Source organism: Gallus gallus, chromosome 7 (genome assembly GCF_016699485.2).
Source record: "Gallus gallus isolate bGalGal1 chromosome 7, bGalGal1.mat.broiler.GRCg7b, whole genome shotgun sequence".
NCBI lineage: Eukaryota > Metazoa > Chordata > Aves > Galliformes > Phasianidae > Gallus > Gallus gallus.
The window spans coordinates 4,087,943-4,111,450 of record NC_052538.1 but is presented as its reverse complement, the minus strand read 5'-3'; the positions used below and the strand labels follow the sequence as shown (position 1 = coordinate 4,111,450).

General features: G+C 42.5%; 1 protein-coding gene across 2 annotated transcripts in view; it reads right to left on the bottom strand.

Moving 5' to 3' along the window:
- The window catches only part of SPAG16 (sperm associated antigen 16), a 348,220-nt gene that overhangs the window by 91,819 nt on the left and 232,893 nt on the right, over nucleotides 1–23,508 (bottom strand). For both annotated transcript variants that reach the window (XM_421865.8, XM_040703739.2), the window contains exon 14: nucleotides 10,144–10,209. In XM_421865.8, coding sequence (XP_421865.5) covers nucleotides 10,144–10,209 — 66 coding nt within the window. The remainder of the gene's footprint in view (nucleotides 1–10,143; nucleotides 10,210–23,508) is intronic.

Sequence of the window (23,508 nt, the reverse complement as noted above, 5' to 3'; positions counted from 1 at the left end):
GCTGTTAACCTCATGCCTTGATGTAATGCAAAAGCTAACAGCAGTCAGAAAAAAGTATGATGGGGCACAAGCAGCCAACAGTCCCGTGCCTGAGCCATCCCATCTCGTGGGCTGGATCCAGGCTTTTTGAGCTGCAGAGAGCCAGGGCAGGGGAATCCCAAGGGAATCCAAGCAGGGGTGGATGAATGTGCTGCAGCTTTAACAGGGAAAAAGACTTTGAAGTCCTATTAAGCCAAATGAATTATGCAAAATATCACACAGATGGAGAAAAAAATGCAGATGTGTTCCATTATTAGACTGATGACTAATCAATCACCACCCATTTTTGAAGCATCAGGTCTAAATCACTCTGGTTTCAAATGAAAATAGCATCTTCTTAGAAAGACACAGAGTTACTTAGCTTGGTAAAACTACAGACCTACATTACCACTTTGAGAGTGTGGCAGTATTAATAATTATTTTCATCAAGAGCAGAGGTTACAAGCAGTGCCAGCACCTTCCCATCTGATTTTTTTTCCTTTACAGTTTTGATTTTACATCACAACCAAAGTAACCATATATGTCTGAAGGCAGCTACAGACAATAAACATGTAGAGCTTAGGTGACTAGGGTCTGGTACTCCCTTCCTGTGGCTTATTTTTTCTTAACCTAAGAGACACCAGTTGGCAAGAGGAGCTCTTCTGGAAGAGAGGGGAGTCAATACAGATGCAGAGTTTTCTCAGAGCTTCACAGTTGGTTCCTCCAACTTTACTTGCAGTTGTCAACGGACAACTCCTCATTTTGCACCGTGCAGTTGACTGTTAAAACTTCTACAACTTGCTGCAATAATTTAGTGGGCTGTTTTTCTCTTAACTTTATGGCCCGATGTGCAAGTTTTGAGTGCACTGACTGTGCACGCTCTGGGGCAAGAGCAACCTCCCTCACAAACACAGCTCTCCGTGCTCTGCAAGCATTTGATAAAAGACAATATCTATTATTAAAAATCATTATGGATTCATAACTACAAGAATTTGCTCCAAGCTCTCTCCCAAGCTCACTTACAAGGCAGTCTCAGCACCTACCCCACAAACTCAAGGGAGACCACTATCTTTCAGCATGTTTTCTGTCAGTGGCAGCAGGGATGACTCTGATCCTAGCACAGGTCCTTTTGCTGGCTCTCCTGACCTTCAGGGGCTCCAAGGAGAGAGGGCTCTGACCAAAGGACGAGTGCTGTCAGTGCAAACAACACAGCATGTGAACAACCAGGCAGCCCTCGGCAGCAGGAAGGAGATATTTTACAGGAGGGTGGAGAGGCACACCGATGTGCTTGCTCCGTGTCTGTTGTTATTGGAAAGTGGAGAAACAAATATGTTGGGAATGGGAAAAAAGATGTAGATGAGATGTGCGTGCTGATAAATGAACAGGTATGTGGGCCACAGCACACTAAGGAGCTTAAAGATATCACCGTAGAAATGTTTATCTCATTCCCTTTTTCTCAGCGATGATTTTGTGACAAGGTGAAGAATATATCCTCAAGTGCTGTTATTTCTAGATTATTAACTTTATCCTTTCAGAGCATGCAGAGACCCATAAAGAACATTCCTTCTGTTCAACAAAGAAGGAGTTCCATTGAAAATAATCAAAGATGACGGCAGAGCTCGCTGCAGCAGAATCTCCATTTCTACCACCTTTAAAAATAATGATGGATCATGGGTGTCTTGCTTGTTTACATGCACTCTGCAGGCTTTCCTCTTGCTGTGAGAAACAGAGGGAATCACTCTTCTCTTTGCCACATCAAGTAGTGTGAAGTGCCTTGTGGTGTTTGAGGAGAGCAACACATGCCAGGCTTGCAGAAGCCCTTTGCATAAATTTACATATGAAACCCAAGATCACTGCACTCCCTGCAGAGTTACTGCTAGCCATCGTTGACATTGCACTTGAAACGGCACTGCAAAGAGAGCAGTATCTTTTACAGAGAGGTTTAAAATAATCAATTTTGTTTTTCCTTTTTAACCATCAAAGAAGGGCCTTTGAATTCTGGGAACTGAGCAGTGAGAGGAGGAGATGAATGATAATTGCCATTACTGGCTTTTCTCGCTCTTCTGAAAGCCAACATGACTGAACTGAAGCTGGGTGACATCATTACCTGATTAGACAGTCCTGAAAGCAATATGCGTCTCAATTCTGAAGGTGTGCCATGTTCTTGTACTGGGATTTTGCTGTCGTTCAAATATAAATCAGTTCATTTTCAAAAACAGGGTAGCATTCACTGCAGTAACGTGAACATACAGATGTGCCACGCGCTCTCATAAATACACAAATTACTGTTAGTGACAATGGAGCTATTGTTGAAACTGTAAACTGTAGGCCATTTTACAAAACACAACATCTGAGCAGGAAAAAGTACACATGAGTAAACTACAGGTGCTTCTTTAAAACAGAAATTATCTGTGATTCTGTGAAAGGGATGTGGAAAGTGAAAAAGTTCAACTCGATATTTGACTATCATGTCTTTGGGCATTTTGTAAGGGAATCCAAATGCACAAAGAAGAAATATCAACGCTTCATAAATGTATTCACAGGTGCCTGCCCAACTCTGTGCTCTTATGAGCACATGAATGGAATGTTTCTCCTGGTTTCAAAGTCTTCCAAGCCAAAAGAATGACCAGGTCAACAAATCTCATGCCGTTGCTTCAAGGTCTTCCTCAAAAAAACAATCAGCAAAACAGCAAAATAGAATGACCTGCATTCCTCTCCCTGCCAGATTTCAGCTCTGCATTCTCAATTATTTTCAGATTAAATCATTATTCAAGTACCTTCCAATGGTGGTATTTATTCAACTACTGATTAATTGCATCTTCAGAACAAAGAGGTCTTTCCAATTTTGGCCCGCCTTTCACTCTTGCCTAAATGCAGTTAAACCCAGCCCCGCTATGGAATGAAGCCACGTGCTGCACTGCCAGGTGCACAGTGCTGCTCTGATCACCTTCTGGCCACAACTTGAATCTAAGAGGTAAGTGGCTCAAGAGCCCTCTTACTGAATGCAAACACTCACTTCTCCAAACCACATTTTGCTTAATTTTGAGGAATTAACTCTGTGCAAATGTGCTTTATATTGGAAGAACTCTGACCTCTCTGCACGTAGCAATGCAAAACCATACCGACAGCAGCCCTCCTACCAGGTTAGGGGGCTAGTGCAGTGGGAGCCCATCCACAGCCAAGCCAGCGGGCTGCAGCTGAGCAGATGCAGGACAGGCAGCTTCATAACTGAGCCGTAAGCACGTGCTGTCACTCCTATCCAAGTCAGTGGTAACAAGAGCTTAAATCTCATGATTTACTGAGAAAATCACTGCTGCACGAGGGAGTCACACGATAAAGCGTGGGGACACCAGCCTGCCTCCTCATGTATTTCAAAGCAGTATTTCCTGTGAAACATCATATATGGAGGCGAGTTTGACTGTAATTCAGGTGGGAAATCGAACTTTAAAAAGCCTGGCTGGATCCTGGTATTCCGCTTTTGTTTATATTGTAAAACGACATGTTTAAAGAACAGCTGTTAAAATGAAAAATGAATTAGGCTGGGGCCCAGAATCCACAGCATAAATCTGGCACAGGGAAGTTGGCCGTGCTGGGCCTAGGCCAGGAGATGCCATTTTTAACAATTCTGATTCCTGCAGTTGCAACTCAGGATACACAAATTAATTCTTCTCCTCTAAGAAAGAAGGGCAGATGTCCCACACTGCTCGTAGTTCTGCATGCTAAGTAGCATTTGCTTCTGGGATTGTATACACAGAGGGTCACATTCACTGCACAACACCAAATTCTGCAAACAAAATCACATTAAGGGAGATAATCTCTTTTTCTTTCAATTACACTTACGAGCAAGTGGACATAACTGTATATTTGTATTTGTAAATTTGAAGTCTGGAAGCAAAAAAAGAGAAACTCTTGCATGGTCAATTCATTAGCTGTTCCTCATGAGGATCTTTTCAAGGACTAAGTTTCACCTAAGGCATACAGCATGTTTTTCATTTTTGCATTTGCTTTTTTAAGTTGCTCAGAATCAAATTAAGTCAATGTCATTTAAATATGATGCCACACTTCGTGCTTTAGACACCAGAGTTGTCTGCAATCCAATTGCCTGTGCATCACAGCACATATGCTGCGACCCAACCACAAAGCCTAGGAGGCTCCAAAAAGGAGGCATCCAAAAGCACAAGCCATCACTGATTTAAGAAGTGACAAGAGGCTAGGTGCACTTTTATACCCACCAAAAGAAATAGTCAGCTTTTAAAACATCCAGACCTAAAACATTCCCGAATATTTTGCAGCATCCTGAAAATCCAGTCAGAAGTTTGAGTAAATGTCTATTGGGTTGGAAGGGACCTTAAAGCCTGCCCAGCCCCAACCCACTGCCATGGGCTGGTTGACCCCATCAGCTCAGGCTACCCAGGGCCCATCCAACCTGGCCTTGAGCACCTCCAGGGATGGGGCACCCACAACCTCTCTGGGCAGCAGTGCCAAGGCCTCACCATCCTCTGAGTAAAGAATTTCCTCCTAACATCTAACATAAATCTCCCCTCTTTTAGTTTAAAGCCATTTCCTCTTGTCCTACTGATACTAGACTGTAAAAAAATCTTACCTATCAATGGTGTGCAAAATTAACAGATGGATTGTCTTGCTCAAATAATAACAAGCCAGATGAGCGTTAGCCACGGTGCAAATGAATTTCATGGCAGACTGAGCAGCAAAGCCCACCCTGCCTGCTGTCCGCCCCACATTTCTCAGCCTGCCCCATTCCTACATGGGGTACCTGCAGGAGCGCAGAAGTCCCAGTGACCATCACTAGAACTCTTGCCCTTCCTGGCAGGTTGGAAATACCTTTGCAGACCCCACCAGCAGGAAGATAGAATGAAAGCAAGCCTCTCACTGTCGAAGCTTCTGTGGGTTTGCTTTGCTGAACGTTACAGGATGCTTCATGACCTACTGCAGGTACCACTGCAGGGACAACAAGGAGAACCAGAAGGGGTTCCTGGGCTTAAAAGCAAAGCCAGCCCTATGGCAAATGGAAAGAAGGCATGAATCCTGCAGGAGGAGGAATGAGGCAAAGTGCTGTGGCAGAAAGAATTGGTGCATTATAACCCTGACAGTAGAGGTCTGTGGGGCAGCATCATCTGCTCCGTGTGCCGGAATGAGGATTGCTCTGTCACTGACTCACTGAGGTGTGCTTCACCTTTGCTAATAGACTGCCCGTGTTCTGTGGGACACAGCATGGAGCATGGTCAGATAAGAGCATACGTACTGCTGCTTCCCTAGAGAAAGAACTGGGGACATTTTTGTAACTTCCCAGCTATTTGGTAGAGATATTCTTTTTTGTTTATCCAGCCCTCTACATTAAGACTCTGGTATCGGAGGCAGAGAGCAAGAATATTTACACCAATCCCGCTAAAGATGGACCTATCTTAGCCTTCTAGAGTGCTTTTCATATTTTCTCTGGTCTACAGACAGTGGGTACCACAGGCACGTACTTGCTAGCTGGAAGGATCTGCCAACAGCAACTGCACCAGGGATGATGGGAAGTGATTAAATGGAATGCCCGGCCAAAGGAAGAATGGATTCCAGGAAAATCACTTCCAAAAATAGGGAGCAACGTGAATATTGCAGAGAATGGATTGGAAGTGTATTTTAGGACAGCCTTCTGAGTTGCACTATTAGCAGAAAGAGCTTTTTGCCAACAAAAAAATTGAGCATTTTGATGCAGATTTTGTTCCCTGCTATGACACAGAGACAGAACAGATTTCTTCTTCCTGTTCCCTTTGTTTTACTTCTCACAACTTTCAATGGGCTGAAAATGGTTAACTAATGATACCAAAATCTGTATTTAAAATGTAATTCAGTTCTGTAATTATATTCCTTATGCATGGAGACAGAAATAAACCAGAGGAAGAACCCATTAGCCCTTTTGCATGTATAATTGGACACGTTTGATATTACTAGGTAACCTTTGTAAGTAACTGGCTTTGAGTTTATGCAAAGAAGTGAATACTTTGAATACATAAATAACAATAAGAGCAGATACTTTTTTGATTTTGCATTCTGTTCTTTTCTTGTTTGTGTCTGTGAGATGCAGTCAGACATCCCTGGCTTTATGTGGCCATCCACAGAAACATCACAAAGATCTGACTTTTGCATCATTTTGGTGCAGTAATGAATAAGAACTGACATCAGATATCAGTATTATTGGCCCAGCTAAATGGTAGCTGACATCAAACTGGACTGTTGAAGAGGTAAACAAAATTGAAATTTTGTTTTTGTTTAAAAACTGTCTGACATTATTTGTCCTTCAGTAAATCAATGGCAGAATGAGATAAATGCTCTTTGCATTTTGGCTTGAGGAGGTAAAGTCAGGCAGTTGCTATCAAGCATATTTTTATAGTCTTGTAGGTTTTCCTAATACAACCTGTAACTTCAACATTTGTTTTGTTGTATGGAAGCCTGGTAACCTCCGTAATGATTTCTTAACCTGTTAGCATCACACAAACACAACATGGCAGATAGATACAAACAGAGGAGCACAATAATCATACCCTTATCTCACCATGAGTGCATATGTATACATGCATAAGGGAGCGAATTTTGTTCTAGTTTGAAATGGTAATGATTCAACCAAGCATCTATATTCTTTGTATTTCATTAGCATATGGTGATTTGCCAGGCTGGGAAAATGCTGTGTGAAGTATGTGCAAAACTTTGATTTCTAATGCTCTTTAGGCCATGCTTAGATTTTTTATTACACAGTAGAAAAGGCTGGACAACATTCAAGAACAGGTCACCACTTCTTGTGAGGAAAATATTATATGAAGCTGCATTACTTTCCCCTCTTTCTTGATTAAAAACTAGGACTAATACAAAAACATTAGTGGCTTGAATTTTCATCTTTGCTTGAGTTACACGGATACATATTAATATTTGTCATAATGGGCACGAGAGAAGATGGCCAGGGCTGACATAGATGTCCCCACTGCAGCCTCTGGATGCAGGAGTGAAGCTTCTCCAACACCTTCTGCCCATTCCTAGCCTGCATTTAGGCAGTCTTATGGAACCCAATAACTACGTGGGGTCACCTGAAATCACTGAGTCATAGAATCATAGAATGGCCTGGGTTGAAAAGGACCACAATGATCATCCAGTTTCAACCCCCTGCTATGCGCAGGGTCGCCAACCAGCAGACCAGGCTGCCCAGAGACACATCCAGCCTGGCCTTGAATGCCTCCAGGGATGGGGCATCCACAGCCTCCTTGGGCAACCTGTTCAGTGCGTCACCACCCTCTGAGTGAAAATCCCTGTAATGTTCCAAAATCAGGGAAATTACTTTACCTTTACAGTGCAGTCTCAGTTGGGCATCTTTGAGGAGGGCATCTTTGGTTTCCCAGGTAAGGTACATTCACATATATAAGGTACATACATCTTTTAGTGCACTCAGAGACTTTGAAGAGAAGTTGAGCATGTACAGTGGCCTCTAAAAAATACATTCTTCCCACCACACATTCACATTTCTACCCAAAGGCTTAGTCTCTACTGAAAAAGAAATACCTGAAACAATTTTCTCTGTGTGATAGTAAAAGGGACTGTAAAATTAAGGAAAGATACAATTTTCTACATCAATTCAAAAGCAGCTGTGTGGATTTTGCTCCCATTTTCCCCAACTTTTGACAGGCACAGAACCAGCTGCCTTTTAATTCCAAATCCAATCACAGCACCAGAAGGCAGAGCAGAGCACCCATTTGAGCAGAGGCACTCAAGCCAGGCTCTCTGCAGAGCTCGTTCCCAACAAGGCAGCCCCCAGCAAATGGCTGGGTATTTTGAGTGCCACATGGCACATCTACAGAAGTATCACTAATCAGAGAGTCCAAATGCTATTAAACACCGTACACATAACAAAAAGCTGCTAACTACAGTTTGCAGATGTATGGTATAGTAAATAACTTACATTTTAGGGAGTTTAATGAGAATTTGTTCAATCTCTATGAAGGCATTATTCATTTTTACTTTCTCCTCATACAATACTCTTCTCCTAAAATATCCCGCTGTTTTTGGACACACTGCCTGGGTAGCTCTCTGATCTAACTGGAAAATGTGCTCTTTGTTCCCGCATTCTCTGTACAGCACGCTGTGTAATCAGTATTTCACGGTCCTTCAGAACTCCTTTGGCACACAGCAGCCTCAGCCACAGCTATCACAAGCCCACTGAAGTTGACTTAGGAGCCTACTTAAACAGCCTTAAATCCTGGTAAGGATGTGAAGCTTTGGGCTGTTTCGCCATTACAGCACTACACCTTCAGAATCCCACCCTGCAGAGAGGACTTCTAACACAGCATGGAAGCTGCTTTGGGTCCCGTGCTGCTAAGATATTAAACAAACAAACAAACAAGACCCAGGCAGCATTCTGTCAGGAGTCAGCCTTCAGTTTTGCTATTCCAGACTTAAGAAATAAGATTTTTCCAACAAATCCTTTGCCTGGCTGCAAAGCTTTGGCCAGGTCTAAGCACGGGGCTTTCTGCTGACCACTCTGGAAGTGATGCTGCACCTCTGTCCCAGTGCTTCATGGTCAATCTCCAAAATCTTTTTGATAAAAGTACTGTTAGGAATGGCAATGTTTCTATAAAAACTTTTTCCCTCAAAAACCATGCATGTTGTAACAAAAACTTTGTCACCTGAGGGCCTTATTCAGCATGCTTCGGGTGGAATACTTTCATTTTCTTGGTGGGCAACCAAGAGAGGAGAAGAAAACAGTTTCTTGTTGCTACATGAGGTTGAAATACAGAACTTTGCCAGCCAACCAGTGTCACAACTGTAAGTCGTGCAGCTCAGGACCAACCACTCAGTCTTTTCAGTAGTTTTTCTGTATATATAGGGTTAATTTGTGTAGCTGCAATTACAGCTCCTGAAATTATATTCCTCACCCAATTTATTGAATACTGCTCTGGATGTTTCCATTTTTACTAATTCAATCATTAAGAATGTCAACCAATGATTTTAGTCTAGGGTTTAATGCCAACTATAATATTCTTTACCAAAATAACATACTTAGCTGGAAGATTATCAGCACAAGCCTTCCAGCTTCCTGTTAATCATTACAAGCCACATTAAAGCATGAGGATCTTAGTAAATACTCAGGTTGAAGACAGTGCTATATTATTACCAGGTACGGTGAAGCTTTCCCTCACAATTCTCCTTAGTGTTAACTACCATTTTTACTATATTATTATGTTTCAAAATACTAAGAGGCAGGCTGTGCCTGTCAAACATACGTACATGTGGCAGAAAAGCAATTAAGATGCCTTGGGAATCCCTGTTCACGTCCTTGAAATAAGCTTACCTCACACTCTGTGCTATATCAACCCCTAGGGTTTGCCCTAGAAACACATACAGTTACCATAAGCGGTGGTACAGCACAAGTGGACGCTGCACAAGATAATATTCAGGATCTGCTACAGCTGAAAACTGGTACCTTGCTATGCTTGTAATAAAACACTAGCAGTGAGAGCACAGGGAGCAGGAACGCTGATGAGGTGCTTTTCAGGAAAGATGACAAAAGAGCCAGTTCCTTAGAGAGAAGAGTTCAAGTGGTGGCAGAAAGCAGCATATGCTTTATCATTTCCACATTGGTTTTAGGAGCAGCATGGGCAAGAGAGCCAGAGGAACCATAAACTGCAAATGCCTTGAATATTTCAGATGACTTCTAAGAAACATTCCCGAACAAACGACTTACCTTACAAAGTTTGCAGGCATTTGGATCACTGCCTGTCACCAATCCCACCCAAAATAACCCACTTTCGATAACAGCTATAAAATTAACCATCCAAGAAAAAAAACTAACAACAAACTTCATTTAAGTAAAGTAACTAAACAACAATGACAAAGGAGAATGGCTTAGATTATCTTGCAGTGATGGAAGGAACACAGAGCTAGGCACAAGGAAGGGCAGCTTCATTTAACAGTCTCTATGACTCTGCTCTGGCTCAGAGGCGTGTGCTGCAACAAAATGATCCAGAAGTTGAGCTCAGCTTCATGTGATGGTATTTACCAGAATAAGGAATGTGGTGATAATAATTTAAAATAGATAAATACATACATACATAAACATCAGTGCACAGAACTTACCTCCGGGCTGAACGTAGCATGATTACAGGAGTGCAGGTGACCATAGAATGTACAAACACGGAGACCCTAAGAATTAAACAGAAAGAAAACAAATAAGTTATAGTGCTATCAATTATTCTACATTCTCATAAATACAAAGACCTTGATTTTATGGCTAGGTGCAACAGAAGGCATTCTGCGTGCTAAAAACAGAGTCCAGTTGCAGAGAGCAAAACATTTCTCACAATTACTAAGGATTTATCTATCTCCTTACTTCATGTAATTGCTTCCAGAGAAGGTGCATTCAAATACCATGGAAAAAAAATTACATCTACCAAGCAGGAGGGTTTGAATTAGAAAGGGTAATCATTGCTTCCAAAAGACTGAGCTCTGCTCTTAGGCTGTGATTCAGTACGTGTTTCCTGATACTCCACACACACCATTAAAGTCTTCCTTAAGGAATCACAAGCATGAAATCAAAATTAATTATCTTTTGTCATCTTCCACATTAGGCTGTAAGTGACCTACATACTGCAGGAACATATGTCAGATGTCATCACTGATACCTGACTTGTTCTCCCAATGCAGCAGGCATCCAACCACGATTATCTCATGCTAAGAAGAAGTCTTCATGACAGAGGTAGCAAAATGGCGCACTTCTTTGTTTCCATAAAAATCACTGGTTTAATGGGTAGCAGCAACAAAAATACCATTGGAAGTGGAACCAAACAACCAAAACAAAACAAAGCCATGAAGACCAAACAAAAACCAAACCGCTCTCCTACTGTGACATATTTGAAGATATTTGGAGATATTTTTCATTGAGAAAGCCTCCTCCATGTTTATGAACTTGTTTAACCAGTATATCCTTACTGTTTGCAGCAAGCCCTTCCATGAAACGAGTTAATGAGATTTCAGCCCCACGTAATTCTAGAGGGACACTACCTAGTAACATCCTGTAGCTTACATTACAGCCCTGACCAACTGCAGAATTCAGTCAACAAAACTACAGTTAAGGGGTATTTGATGGCTGCTGTGAATGTATTGGCGCTAAGGGCAAAGAGGGAAAAGAGCTAGTGAAGCTGAAGAGCAGCACGGACACGGGAGCACAGAGGTAGTCATTACCGGCAGATAAACTACACTTGGAAATTGGAGCTGTAGAACAGTGATACAGGAAAACTCTCCTCAACCTCAAGCACTGGGAGAAGAAAGCTTCACTGACTGCAAGCCGGAGCCTGACAGGTCTGGGAATGAATGGCCTCCTGCATGTGGCCAAAATTTGGAGGTCAAGGTGACTCTTTCCAGTTGCTTTTATAAGGCACTGGAATAAAGCACAGTACCAAAACCTTGACAGAATTCATTTTGTTTAGAAAACAGCAGGCAGCAGGCTACTCCAGCAAGCCCCATTTTGTATGTTCCCGTGTTTTTCACTTCCACTTCTTAACTAGTCTCCTTTTCAAGGCCGCATCCACTGCTGAGATCAAATCAGGAGATCAGCGTTATCCTCATACACGTCTCACAAGAGAAACTAACAAAGAACAAGACAACAAGAAAGGCTCCGGACTACTGAAGCAACCCAGTATCTTCAAAAGAGCAAACACACCAACTTCCAGCACAAAAAGGTTGTCAGAGAGCAATTCTTTGATTCTTCACAGTTATCAACAGAATTACAGGTCAAAAAACCTCTAAGAGAACCCCCAGGGTTGCTTATTTAAGTGGTTTTAAACAATAAACCCAAGCCAAAATATCCCGATAACAAGAAAATTTGAATAATTACTACCCAATTATAAATTCACTGCAGGAATTGAAATGTGATCGCACCAAATTCCCAAGATACTACAGATAAATTAAACTTGATAAAGATAACACAGTCGGAAGCAACTATAACAAAGCACACGTGGAAAAGAAAAGCAAATTTCCAGTACATAAAATCATCAGCAATATCAATGCAATCAGCCCATGGTAACAGCCCAAACATTAGCACGTTTTGTGTGTAAAAAGTAATGCCTGTACAGTAAGTGTGTTGCTCAGCAGGGGACAGTATTTATTGTCAGACACTCCAAAATGCCAATATACACACAGCAGCCTTTCCATGAAGACAGAGAAGCAGGCCATCACAAACAAAAGGGATGAAAAAGCACATGGATGCAGTGCCACACAATGAATGGGAACTTCCTGTTTTCCCTTCTGTCAGTCAACTCAGCATAAACCGCCCGAAAAGGATTTCAATAATAGTAATAATAATAACAAAAGCTATACAAAGGAAACAGTTCTGTAAGGTGTTTTTCAATGCTGTTGCTGACACTTAATTTCCGAAGCATCACTTTATTTTTATTGAAGGCACAGCTAGTGTTTCCTTTACCAACACTTGGATATCTGTCTCCCCCAATTTACCACTGAACTGCACTCTTCTTCAAGGTTCAAGACTCGCCTAGGAAAAAGAAGGAGCTTGTCTTAGCATTTATGCTGGGGAGATGTTGTCAATCAGGGAGAATTCCATTCCATCTATGCATTCCATTGCAGCTACCCTCGAGTCTTATGGGACCATTACCCCTGAGAGCAGGAGAAACGCCAGAATGTTGGAGCAGGGCTCTGCAGCTGCACAAGGGCACGTTTTGCCCACATTTAACCTCCACTGTCTACCCAGTCTCCTTGAATCTGACACCCGAGCTGTTGTAAAGGGCAGTAAATTACGGAGAATGCAGTATTATTAACTGAGTCATTGGGTCTTGATTGAAATATTAATGGAAGAAATCTCAGTCCTATTCACTCCTTAAGCTACTGCCCAATTACATTAATAACCATACATTCTTCCTCTGCAGAAAATACACAGATAAAAGCAACGTTCAAAGAAAACAAAATATGAAGGGTTCTGCATTGTGTTTTTTTAGATGACTATTCAGACATGCACAAACACGTGTAATTTTCCATTTTGAAACCCAGAAATTAACATTAGAATCAGCAGTTAGAAATACCACGGCATTATTTTGTGAAGCATATCAACTTCTCGGCTTCCACTGAACACAGATATTAATTGTCTTGCCTTGGATGGAGTTATCTCAGGGACTTCAGATAGAGAACAAAAACATTTCTATTTTTTCAATGCGATCCAGCGTTGTACCAAAAAAGCAGACTGACCTTTGGCACTGTGGATCTGTGAGCAGTAATCCTGCAGCCAAAGTGATTAAGCAAGGAAGCTAAATTCAAATGATTTTTTGTTCTTACTTTCGAAGGATAAAAGCCTGAGAGTTCTGAATCAATAGCGAAATTCTGTTTCAAACCCACCCTCCTGTGTCTATATGGATACACAAATAGTAGGGCAAGACAACAGAGGTGGGAGGCAATTATCATTTATGTTTCACAGCTTCTTTGCATCTGCAGAATTACGGTGAACTATTAACTCATTCAACACAACAGTTGACTGTTCCTACACTTATTTTAACATATATACTTATTTTATTTATACTTAGTTTAAAAAAGCAACCAAGCAACCACAAAACTTAACAAACCATAAGTTAAGAACTTTGGGAGAAAACAGAATACACCCCAAACCTGTTGAGCATCACTGAAGAACTGCTTGTGTTTTCTAAACCCTGCTCTGTTTCCTTAGATTTTGAATGCTCTACTAGACGTGAAAATCTGACAAGAACAAACTTACTTTGCCAAGTTCAAAAATCAAGATAATAAATCCGTTAATTAAACAGAGTATAATGTAATACATGCAAGAGGTAATTATTAGCTTGACATGATACGAGCTTTTAGACAAGCACATCTGAGCATGTGGTTTATCTAAATAGTGCTCAGATGAAAGACCTATTTGTAATTCTTTAGTTCAGTTAGAAGTTATAGAAATGTTTTCATTTAGACACATTTAACTAAGAGGTGTTCAAACCACGAGGAACTGAACTGGAGAATTGGTCACCACACATTCTTTACCACAAAAAAATCCAACTTAGCAGTTTCTCGAGAAAGGTATTAATCCCTAGGGGGGAGAGGGTGAATACAACAACAATGCCTTGAATTAAACTTCTTATCTCATATGGCTAGAAGTTTTTCAAGAAGTCAAATAACGTGAAGCTTAGAAAGCTCATTCCACAAGACCTAAGTGTACCACATGCACTAGATATTGACTCATCAGGGAAGGTTCTCTCAGTCTCTCTTGCTGAATATAGCCAAGGACCTCCATTTTACAGCCAAGTGTAAAATGAAAAAGGATGAATCCTAGCCCATCCCTTGCCTTTTCCATGCGTAGTCTGTCTACATGGTCTTTGCACAGATCGGTGCCTGGTTTACCTGCACTCTGTCAGCAAGGCACTAGCAGGCTCACCAGCGAATGCATGACGTCCCCAGTAGAAATAAGGACTCTGAAGGCATTCCATGCTTTGTAGGGGATTTTTCTGCATTGCTGCGTTTAAGTAGGTGCACTAAGAACACTAGAAGGGATTTGGATCTCCTTATTAGAACACAACATACTGCAAGTTTACTTTCCACAGAGAGAAAACTCACTGGGAGGGGATATGATGAAAACACAAAAACTGAAGAAAAGAGTCCAAAACCACTTGCTCCTTCCACTTTCACACAATGGCTCATTTCTCTCAGTCCCTTTGTCTCACTCAGCACTGCCATGGCTGACTTCAGCAGCACTCTCCTGCACTCTATGATGCCCATGTGCATGCCCCTGCCAGCAGCCAGGTCTGCTCTCCTCTCCATCTGCCCCATCCTGCCCCACCTGCAGCGCACCGGGCAATGCAAAAAGGTATCCACACCCCCAGCACCTCTGCCAAGGACTTCTAGGAGCACATGGCGCACGGTATGTGTACAGTAAGCAGTGAGCAAACAAGCAAAGCAATTTTACCAGCTGTCACTGCAGGTTTTACTCTATTACCTCAAACACGGGACCTTCAGCACAAGGTTTGCTTCTGTTCTCCTAGCTTGGAATAGAGCCTTGCGGGGGGGAAATCATGCAGAGAAGACTGTTTCTTGAAGTCAGAGTAAGGGAAAAGCCAGTGGATTACTCAGACATTCTGTAATCCAGTATGCAAGGGAAAAAATTAACCTGCAACTACAATTTGTGTTCTTTACTACACAAGGATTCACAGGTGCAGGTGCGTACATTGATTCTAAATACTTCAGCTGCAGAGCTACTTGCTATTCTTATGCTGATCTCCCTCTCTCACAGACAGCCCCACTTTTTTTTCCCCAGTAATTCAGTATATCTTCCTAAAGAAACACAAGAGAATTTTGAATCTCTTTAAAATGCATGCACTTATACAACAGCTTTCATTTGGGGAATCATAAAAACACGAGAAAGCTGCTTGGTAACGCTCCAGGAGCTCCGCCAGCTAACCCTAATGCTGGGCTCTTCCTCACAGAGCACCTTCCCTCCTCTTCTGTTAGCAGTACTGGCTGTTAAAAACACAGGAAAAGCTAAACGAATCTTACTGAGAGGCTCCTGAATTCTCACATTTCTGCATCCCATCTTCCACCTGAATGCGGCATGAATGTGTCCTGTGCACTGAGCATGCAGCCACATATTCCTTCTGCTTAACTGGGAAGAAAAGCATGTTTCTAGGCCAAGACCTTGTATGCTAAACCTGTTCAAAGGGAACCTTTAAGACTCTTCCCTAAAAACACTAGAAACAGGGGTTTATAGTGGAAATGCTGACAGGTGGGATTCGTGCCAGCATAACATAACCTGACTCCAAGATAAATGTTTCATGAAATAAAAAAGTTGAAACAGGCTTCTCTGTTCAGCTTTGTTCTTGAGATGAAAGTGAATTATCTTTTTGTCTTCTACTGACACTTGGATTTTTGTTCTGCACTCTGCTGAAACCCATAACCACAGGCAGTATTTAAATAGACATGGCCATGTGGGATTCTCACCTCACTGAACTCCCGCAGGAGAAGTTCACCTTCTAACTACAGAAGGAAGGAAAAAGGTTTCCTAGCAAGGAGATGCCCTCCTGTACTTGCTCCTGTGAAGTGAGAAAAGCCATCTCTGCTTAGAGAGACCACAAGTGGGCAAGGCTCCACTGCACAGTCATGAGAGCATCCAGAGACGGAGGAGAAAGCTCTTTCCTGGCCCCATTATTCCCTTAGAAGAAAATAAATAGAGGGGGAAAAAAACCTGAAAGGTATTGAAATTCTTTCACTAAAAGCAGACCTGTATATTATTTCCTGGGTTGATATTGGCAGGTGGCTTCAGCCACAGAAGCTACAGCATCTTAATAAGGATTCATAAGGCAGGTGGCCATACATCACCCTGCCACCTCCAGAAGAGCCAAATTCGGTGATGGCATCGCTCCTGCCCAGTGTCATTGCAGGAGCAGTGGTGGTCAGGGGTGTCCTGAACGCTGACATTCACAAACTGCTGATTTCACAGAGCAGGACGAGGCCTTTGTCCTTGCCACAATTACTAGATTCATTTTTTTTTTTAATCCATATTTTACATGAAATTAACTGTATTCCAATACCTCAGAAAACAGCAAATGTTTTCAGGAGAGTAACAAGTGTATGTCAGAAACCCAGCAGGACTGCCTAATACTAAATACTATGAGCTCTGTTGTTTTAACCTAAAAAAGGATCAAAAAGATGAATTGTAAACTAGCAGAAGGTGATAGTGGAATGTAACCAGTTAAGTTCAGAGTGCAGTGAAAGCACAGGAAAGAAATATAAAAGAATTTTATGCCGGCTGTGAAAATGAAATGACATGAAAGAAGAACAGTGAATATATAAGTTAATTTATATATGAGAAACAGCGAGCGGGCTGCGTGGGAAACCTTTCTTCCTTCTCAGTTGTAAAGGCAGAGGGCTTGAAATTTAGGTTTCTTGCTTAGCAAGATTTCACTTGTCCTCTGTGCAGAAGTGCTGTCTGGCTGCAGGAGGGCTACCGAGAGGCTGGAAAGTTGTCCATGTGCATACAGCTGAGGACAGCTTTGCACAGCTCCTGCACCAGAACCCACCTCTCCTACAGCTGACTGCAGTGTCCCGGCTCAACAACTGGTTCTTCACCTGGTCTTCCTATTTGCTGCTCTAAAACACTGTACACAACAGCCATCGAAGAGAGCAATACAAGGCATTATCCTCTGATCTTATCAGAGGATGAAAAGTTGAGCATCCGTGCGAAGGATTTTAGGGCTATACAGTGCTATACTCCCCATTTTGGTCCAAGTGCCAAACTGCAGCCTGATGTGACTTCACACCAGACCATGGGTTATTTTTCCACACAAAAGAAAAAAACAACTGAGTGTTTTTAACTGAAAAAGACAGTACAGAAGAAAAAGCAGGTACATACACAACCGGGGTTATTAAGTAAGATAAATGAGGCGGTCCCAAAAACAGAGAAGGAAAAGCAAGGCTGCAGAGGATCTTCATATCACAGTCAGTATAAATCCAGACTGAGTCACGGGGATCAAAGTTATCACTTGTCTGAGTCGCTTGGGGAGCACTTACTTTCATTGGTACAAGGGAATTTGTAAGCTCCTTGCGTTCGCACTGCACATTTTGTGCTGGCACTCATTACACATCAAACACAACTCAACCAAACTTAACTCAGAGAAAAACACCAAAACAAGAAACAGAGAAAAGGGCAAACTTAACAGAACATGCCCGCACTGCTTTTTCAGTAAGCTGCAGAGTACTATTCAGCAACTGCAAGTCAGGTTTTTCTCTGATCTCCATCTTCTCCACTCATGGACCCAACAGGGTAGATTCGCTCCCCAAAGTGGGTGCCTCTGCAAAGCAACTCTGATCTGAATGGAAAGGAAGGAAACAGCTCCTTCTCACCACGGTGCAGTTCCCAACTACTGCAACTTCGGGAACAACAGCACTGCTGACCTGGGAGACAGATGCCAGAGCAGAGAACCAACCGAGGAAGTTATTCACTGGAAAAATAAGTCCTTGAAATAATACAGAAGTTCTGTTTTGAAAAGCCACATTTTGAGAGCCAAAGTCAAATGTTGACTCAAACTTGTAAGCCTCGCATCACGGCGGGCATTTCATGTTTTAAATCTCCTGTTGAGCTGAAATACAGATATGACACAAAAAGGCATCATCCTTTTTGTCACTGTCTCACACTGTCAAGACGACTGTCACCAAATGAAAGTTCTGGGCCCTGCTGCAGCAAGTGACAAAACTGTTTTTGGTGTGAACACCAGCACTTGGCAATGCCTTTTTCAGATAAAAGGCTTCCTCAATGACAACGTTTCGCTGTGTATGAAATGACCTACACCAACAAATACACTTACGCTCAGCCTGTAAGTGTGCACGTATACAAATCCTTCTGACTCCCATCACAAAGAGCAGCCCCATTAAAGCACCTCACTGAATCTCAGTGTAGCATTACCAGCATTGCTCTTGTACCACGGCACTGCTCCCACTGAAAACCTGCATTCAGACTTGAGGGAGAGGAATCAGGCAAACCACTGATTCTGCAAGTCCCACCTGTTCAATACAGTCCATTAATCCTTCAACAGAAGAATTATTTTAAGACTAAGTTTTATCATTAAAAATACATTCAATTGGTTTAGCATTGCTAAGCCTATTAATGTTTCCTGATGAACTTAATAATTTAGATGAAATACAAGTAGATGCTTTTTTAAATACAGGAGCTGGTGACTGAACGTACAGGATGACAGAGCACGCAACCATTTCTGGCACCTTCAAAGAATCATGTGCAGAGGGCTGGAGGCAGAAAATCTTTACTTGGAATATGCTGTAACAAAGCTGATGTCAAACTAAGTTATAAATGAATGCCTAGCTTGATATAACCCTTCACGTACAAGGAGAAGGAGACAAATATTAAAATTTGGGGGGGAAAAATAAAAAGTAAATCCAAACTAGTAGGAGCACTTTCCCCAAAATATTTTAGTCTGGTGCTAACAGGGTTACCAGGGAGATGAAACAAAGAACACTGAATGCCTGATAAGCAAGAGCTCCTCATCTGTTTTAGCATTGTTTTTTCCAAGGTGCTCACGTTGTGGCAAAAGACAGCAGATAGGTAGTTTAACACCTGGTAGTCTTTCCAAAGAGATCTTCTGAAATAAAAGTATGATTAGACGTTAAAGTTCTTACTGAGTTCAACCTACTACAGCACGGGGATGATATCTGTGACCGTATGTATCATGACGAAGCTGTATAAATGACAGATCCATTATTTAGCTGCTCCCAGGACACCGCGAGCTTTGTTTTCCATTGACAAAAATCTCCCCACCAAATCTATTTCCCAGAATTTTTCCCCCAGAAGGGCCGCGATGGGGCCCCTCTCTCAGAAAATATATACGTATCCACACGTGAGGCCAACACGTTTGCACGTATGCAGCCTGAGAGCAGCACCACGGATGCAGTCCCAGACAAAAGGATTGCAGCCTTCGGTTTTTGTGAGTTATTAACGGCAGCCTGCTCTGTAATTGTCGGTGAAATAATCTCATTGACACATACAAGTTAGGAAATAGGGGTCTCATTAACAAAGCCTCTCGCCTTTATTAGATCATATAAATAACCACGAGAGCCTGCAAAAGATCGATTACAGCCTTTAAACGTTTACAGAATCAGTGTTTAATTAAGACCATTTTAATATGCAAATCAAGCCTAATTATCATCATTTGTTAATGTTAGTCTGCCTGGGCTCTAAACAGCTTCAGCTACAAATATAGTAACAGTATCATATTTTTCCTGCTTTTTTTTTTTTTTATTCCTAGGAGGAACAGCAGAGGAAACAATCAAGTTGTGCCACCAGTACACACGAAGGCTTTCAAAACCGCCCTTCCATTTACCATTTGGAGATGAAGGTCAAAAAAGCGCCCAGCGTAGCATAAAATCTAGCTGAAACGATATGCTTTTCTTCACCCACTATTTTTCAGAGTGCTTTAATTAATGCATTTTCCTTCAAAGTATATAACCCCTCCGGGAGCTTCTTTTGATGAAAATCTGCCCTTGTTCAGCGCAGTGATTGAACACATCGGTTTGTAACACATTGCCAGTCAGGAGCTGATATTGGGACTTCTCATCTTCCTGCCTCCCACTCTCTGGGAATGGCAGCTCTCCTGTGCAGGAAAGCCATAGCATTATAGCAAAGCCCCTGGAAATTCCAGACTGAAGCAAACAAGAGAACGCAGCCTTCAGTAGTGCAACGGGAGGAGCGGTGGGGAGGAATACAAAGCAGCATGGGAGAAAACAAGAGGCTGTGTTTTGGTTTTCAGGGAAGTAATATTAGAGACTCAAAGCACCCATGAATGTGCTTTGGGAAGCAGTGGCAGAGGTACAGCTACAATACAGCTCTTGTAAGAGTAATTTCCCAACACGGCTGTTCTCCCATGAAGCTGTGAAGCCTTGGGCTGGCTGAGGATGAAAGAAAAGCTTCCTACTTCTACTTTACTGTGGCATAGTAGTATTTCTAAGTAAATAAAGTCCTAAGAAAGAAAAAAAAAAACAACAACAAGGATATGTAATTACAAGAGGTAGTGAGTCTTTCAGAACAAAAGGAATATGATGGAAACTTCATACACAACTTGCAACACTCCCACTTCGAATGGGATAGGAGTGGCTTTCAGCCAGTGCCCTGACCACCTGTGGGTGGAAGGACTTCATAGAGAAAGTTGGACTTGGAGCACAGCCACAAGAACCTGAACTAATCACCCACAGAAGGGAGCACCAACAATGCTCAGTTCTCTGTAGATCACTGGTAACTGTAATGATAGGTGGTGGCACTTTCCTGCCTAGCTTTCATTAGACAAAATGGCCAGGATCTTCAAAGAGCCTATGGAAGCTTGAATTTCAGTGGCACTTTGTAAAATAAGTGAAAGAAGGATATTTTCAGGAGAACTCTGCAAACCCAAGAGCAGGAAAGGCTGGAAATAAGCACAACCCGTGATGGTGTGGGAGGCTTAGAGGGGATGACACTGCGCCAACCCAGCAGCACAAGAAACTGCCTACTTCTGCAAGTCCAGCCTAAGGGATGAATGCTCACGCTGTCCATGGATATCATTTCATGTTCTCATTGTACACTCCCACTATGTATACAAATGCCTGCTTACTTGGTATCCTGCTGAAGCTTTGGCCCCAGCGTCTCGAGCCTTGCCAGCAGCTCCAGTGATGGAAAGTTAACATCTCCAAACTCCCTTCTATCTCTGAGTGCTGCCATGTACACTCAGGAGGATGAAAGAGTACCTGAGTCAGACACAAATCTGATAACATCCTAGGATACGGAGAGATATCTCAGAGAGCGGGTATTACTGTCAAAAAACAGAGAGTTTTAAAAATTAATTTGGAAAAAGAATTATCTGCAGCAGACGTGCACATCAACAATCCTGTTCCATAACAACGTTCAGGCACCTACCAAATTAAATGCCACTTCTTACAGAGCGAGCCTCTCAGCGTTCAATCATTGAGGGGCCAAGATGCAAGAAGACTGTTATGAGAACGGCCATAAATAAAAGCTGCAACTTACACAGCACTTTGTGCTGCTGAAGCCTTACTCTCCAATGAGAATGGAATGAGCCCATTTCACAACGTGAAGAAAAGGAAGCGTGCTGGAATCCAGGCCTGAAAGCCAGGGGAAGAATCCTGATACTATGTTCAAAAACAATACTAGGCAAAACTAAACTCTATTTCTCAGACAGACCGAGCAACCCGCATGACTCTCAGCCTATAATTTTTGCAGCTCAACGTCTTCAAAAGCATGGCTTTGGTTAGCAAATAATGAAATACAACTGAAAGTTTTCTTCTCAGGAGACACCGTCTTTTTTAAGATGGGCATCTTAGATGCTGTACTGAGGCATATGGGTTAGTGGGGAAATATTGGTGGCTGGTGGACAGTTGGACTGGGTGATCTTGGAGGTCTTTTCCAACCTTGCTGATTCTGTGATTCTAATAATATGTGGCCAAGCAGCCCCCTAGCTCCAAGGCAGATGTGTATCCACCAAATAGGGTGGCACAAGAAGCACAATGAGATATCACATTATGTACGCCTTCTCTTCAGTGAACTGAACTGCAAATAAATGACTCGGAAAGCAGCATGAAATGAGGACATACCACCAGTGGGGTTTTATAAATATTATTTGTTAGCAGAAGCAACTCTCCTAACAATATATGACCTGTGACTAATTCGGGGGGGTCGGAATGACCTTTGCCCTCCCTCTGTGTAGGGCATTATTCTTCTCTAAAGAAGTTCAGAGGTTAATGAATAAAGTGTCAGCAAAGAAGAAATGAGACTAAGCAAGAAAATGCTCGTTCTTGGGCTCTGCTATAAATAATGCCCTCATTAAAATTCTGCCTTGGAAGAAAGGCAAGTCCATTAGTCTAGGAGCTAATTTTTACTGGCTCCTTAGATGTATGCATATTAAAAATTCAGCTTTTATAATTGCCAGCCATCAACCACCTAGTCAGTGCTGTTCTTGGAGTTTTTAATTATTTACTTCATTTGCATAGACACTCCAATTTATGATCAACCATTTAGTTATCAAGGGACAGTTTTAGTAATTCCTCTTTTACATTTTTATTTATTCCCTCCGTATCCCCAGCAGGAGCGCAGGGACGCGGCGTGGGATGAGCTTCCTCCAGCACCCTTCTACCCATGATGGAGAAACGCAGCTCCATGCTATCTGCTAAATGCCTTCATCCCACCTCAGAATGCTCAAATCCTAAGTCCTAAGGAACAATCCTAAGGACAGTGTTCCTACCCCATATTTTGGCCTCCTCATCACTGGGTGCTGCAGGTCTTCTCCTAGCACGCTGTCCTCAAATGAGGGAGGAAGAGCACACACCTGAGCACGTGGTGCTTGTACGCTGCCAGTGCTCTAGCACTCTGCCCCAGACCTGCTCAGCTTTGGGTTTTCACTTTGGGACTGTTTTTTCTTCTCCTACAACTTGGCTGAGGATAGCATTGCTCCTCCTCACATCCAGCATCACCCTTCCTTATCACAAGCGGGTCCCAGCCTGCTCAGTTCATGCCTCTGAACAGACACGGTGCGTCTGCCCAGCTCCTCAGATATGCAAAAAAGAGAAAATATGGGAAGATGTAAGCTGGGAGAGCCACCAGCTCCCCTCAAATGCATGGCCTGGGCAGCTCACGAACCCTTCACGTGAACATCAATCCTGAAACTCAAAAAGGCCCCCAGTTTCTCATTCATCCTCAAAACCAACTAAATTATCAAGCAAAAGACCAGTGTTGTCTGTCAACAGCAGGCTGCAGCCACAACGGGAAGGACTGATTTGTAATCCCCGCTACCATCGCACTCCTCCCCCGGTACCGCCTGTGCCAGCTTTCTGCAGACAGCAAATGTGACGGGAGTGGAGCAGCCTTGCCTGGTAGGAAGGGAATTGATTACCAGTCTCTCTTTCTGCCAGGCAGAATTTCTTCGCTGCAATTCATACTTTTCAATGGGCTGG